This window comes from Orycteropus afer, unplaced genomic scaffold (genome assembly GCF_000298275.1).
Source record: "Orycteropus afer afer isolate SDZICR_OR568_19922 unplaced genomic scaffold, OryAfe1.0 scaffold00086, whole genome shotgun sequence".
NCBI classification, from domain to species: Eukaryota; Metazoa; Chordata; class Mammalia; order Tubulidentata; family Orycteropodidae; genus Orycteropus; species Orycteropus afer.
In genome coordinates, this window is record NW_006921673.1 from 6,420,624 (window position 1) to 6,423,902 (window position 3,279).

Below are 3,279 nucleotides of genomic sequence, written 5' to 3' on the forward strand. Positions count from 1 at the left end.
GTTCAAACCCACCAGCCACTCCTCGGAAGGAAGGTTAGGCAATCTACTTCCATAGTGATACTGCCTCGGCAACCCAAGGAGGGGTCGCTATGAGTCAGTTCCAACTCGATGGCAAATAACAACAACAACATATATATAATAAATATGTATACAACACAAAAAGAACAAGTATTTTAACATCTTTTTAAAGTAACAGAACAATCATTATCTTACTAAAGCATGAATGTATAGGGCTGGTCGTTTCACATTATAATCTCAATTTAATCTTCACAATAACCTAGCAAATGGAAGTAATCACATTTTAAACCTGTGGACATTAAGGGCCCAAGTGGTTAAGTGCCTTACATGTTTCACAACAGTAGGAACCATGTATTATTTTTCTAGTATATTATTTGTGCCTAATGATGCCTGGTATTTGCTGGACATGCAAGAAATATTGGAGGGATGGATTGATGGTACTGCTTAGGTAAGGCAAGTAAATAGTGTAATCTCTCTAACTCCGAAGTCAGAAACACTTTAAAAACTTCAAAGTATCTAGCTAACATCCTTTGAAAAATAAAATGTAAAATATTGTTGTTGTTGTTGTTGTTATGTGCCGTCGAGTCAGCCCTGACTCATAGCAACCCCTCCTTGAGTTTCCGAGGCAGTATCACTACGGAAGTAGGATTGCCCAACCTTCCTTCTGAGGAGTGGCTGCTGGGTTGGAACCGCCAGCTGTCTGGTTAGCAGGCAAGTGTCTTAGCCACTATGCTACCAGAGCTCCCAAAAATATTAGCCCATTCAAATATTTGAAACCTTATTACATGCAAAGGAGTCTGCAAGATATCATGTTACAACTGTGTACAAAGTATGTCACTGCCTTTTACTGGCTTGCTTTATTCAAATATTTAATGTATGTTAACTATACGAAACAGGAATAAAATAAAGAAGTCACTACAATTTAGGGTGTTTTGTAAGCTGTAAAGAAGTATTTGAGTAAATAAACATAGAACTGGATTTATTTATGAGAGCCAGGGATGGATAGAAAGAAAATTGTGAATCAATGTTTTTTTTTTCTTTTTAAAGCCCCACTCTGGCCCACTGACCAGAATCCTTGAAGTACCTATATGCTGACCACTATGTCACTCCTCCTCCTCATTTCCCTCCGATTGAAACAGCAGAAGTTAAAAAGTTAAAAAGTTTAAAAAGTTAAAAAGACATGGATTTTGGCCCTGAGCCTGTCACTAAATTGCTATGTGATATTTGACAGGTAACTTTCCCTTTGTGATTTTCAATTACTTAAATTTAGTTCGGGGTTCAATTAGACCAGTATTTCCCAACTTTGCCTGTTCATAAAAATGTTGTTATTGCTGTGCCTTCAAGTCTATTCCAACTCACAACGACTGGTTTTCCTAAGCTATCATCTGTACGGAAGCAGATCACCAGGCCTTTCCTCCCGCACAGCCGCTGGTAGGTTTGAACCAGTGACCTTTCAGCTAGGCTCCTTGATTATACAAATTATCTGAGTCAATAATTTGAGTCCCTTGTTAAAAATAGAGATTCTTGAGCCTCGTCCCAGACATACTTCTGGAGAGGACGAAGGCTAAATTTAAAAATCTGTTTATTTTATTCATTTTATACAGTTTCAGTATTACCTTAAGTTTAAGCCATACATGTTTCTAAAATGATCAGTCACTAAAATAAGCTGAAATGTCACTTCTAAGAAATACACCCACTCCTCACTAATCGACATAGTTAGGTTCCAAAAACCAGGTATCCAAAGACAAAATCTGCATTATGTTAGGAAGGGGAGGATGTAGAGATAGCGCCAAAGCCTGGACCTTGGAATTGCTGTGCCCCTGGCACCATTAAGTCTGGACCCCAAGGCGTGCCATCAGGGCCAGCACTGGAATAGACCTGTAGCCTGGCGGCTGGACTAGAGACACAATTGGTGGCAAATGGCTGTGCTGGGAGTCAAGATAGTCACCAGGGCTTGCTGTTCATGCTAATGCTCCCTATAGCTGCCTCCTCTGCAGCCACAGCTCCCTGCTGCCACCCTACAGGCCCAAAGAAATGAGTCACTAGCTGCTGGCCTTGGAAGGCTTGGAATATGAGGTCAAATGCTAGAGACTAACAGCTACTCAGAAGAGGAACTCAGCAGCCCAGATCACAGAGGAGGAGGAGACTGCCAGCTTCTGCTATAACCTCCAGGCCCTGAATTACCTCCCAGTATCCTTCCCACTACAAGACTTGGTCCGTCAGGGCACTGGAGTAGAGGGAGCAGCATCAGCAATCTCCTCTACCCACTCCCTCTTGGGGCCCTCCAGCCACATGCTGGCCATTCTCAAAATCCACCTCTTTCACACGAAAAGTACAAGTGACTCTAGTGGTTGAAATGGGATAAGTCAAAGACATGGAGAGCTGGCTGCTTCAGCTGCTAGCCTGACAGACATGGATGGCTCTACAGGCCAGGAGCCGGAATGAGGAAGAAACTCAAGTTAATGCACAAAATGATTCAGAGAGGAGATTTTTTATTGTTGTCCAAAATGCAAAACTCTAGATAACAAAGGAGTCAATGAATAAGGAGTAGGTGTACCCTGAAAAGGCTTTACGGTAGTAAAGTGATTTCTAGTAAGCCATCTGGGCTTTTTTGATTTACTTCCTTATTTTCTCAGATTCTAGAGGGTTAATGTCAAGTAAGTAGATATTCCTTAAAAATAAAAAAAAAAAAAAAGTACATAAGAAAATGCTTCCAGCATCTTTATTTTTAAAAATTATAACTAAGTAAATAAATAAGTAAACTATTTTCATTTTAAAAGAATCTTCCATTAAAATAATGTAATAAAATGCTCTTACCTAATCGTAGTTCTCCAAAATTGCCACATCCAATTTTTTTTCCAACTCTGAAGTTAGGTCCAACCATTAAAACTCCAGAGGATGAAGATCCAGTTCCTCGAGTGTTGTGCCCCGATCGACCAGTAGGCCGTGCCATTCTATCATCTGATTTATCTTTGTCTTTCTTTTTATTATCCATATCAAGTTTTCGGTACTCCACTTTGAATTCTTTAATCAAGACAAGCACACCGAAATAGGGTATTGTGAGAAAAGGTACATCACTAGGTAACTGTACCAGGTGGATAATGTTAACATTCAAATTGTAGAAGGTAGTCAACTAATTGGAGCGTGTTCATCCCATTCGTAAAATGATTTTTCTCAGTTGTCTTTTCAGCAAAACATGTCTTCAAGATTATCTTTTCAATGATGTAAGCTGATATTGATAGCTAGAATATTAAGAAAAGA

General features: G+C 39.7%; 1 protein-coding gene across 1 annotated transcript in view; it reads right to left on the minus strand.

Moving 5' to 3' along the window:
- The window catches only part of CSNK1G3 (casein kinase 1 gamma 3), a 157,676-nt gene extending 154,663 nt beyond the window's left edge, over positions 1-3,013 (minus strand). The window contains exon 1 of the mRNA XM_007942225.1: positions 2,836-3,013. Coding sequence (XP_007940416.1) covers positions 2,836-3,013 — 178 coding nt within the window. The remainder of the gene's footprint in view (positions 1-2,835) is intronic.
- Between the last annotated feature and the right edge of the window lie 266 nt (positions 3,014-3,279).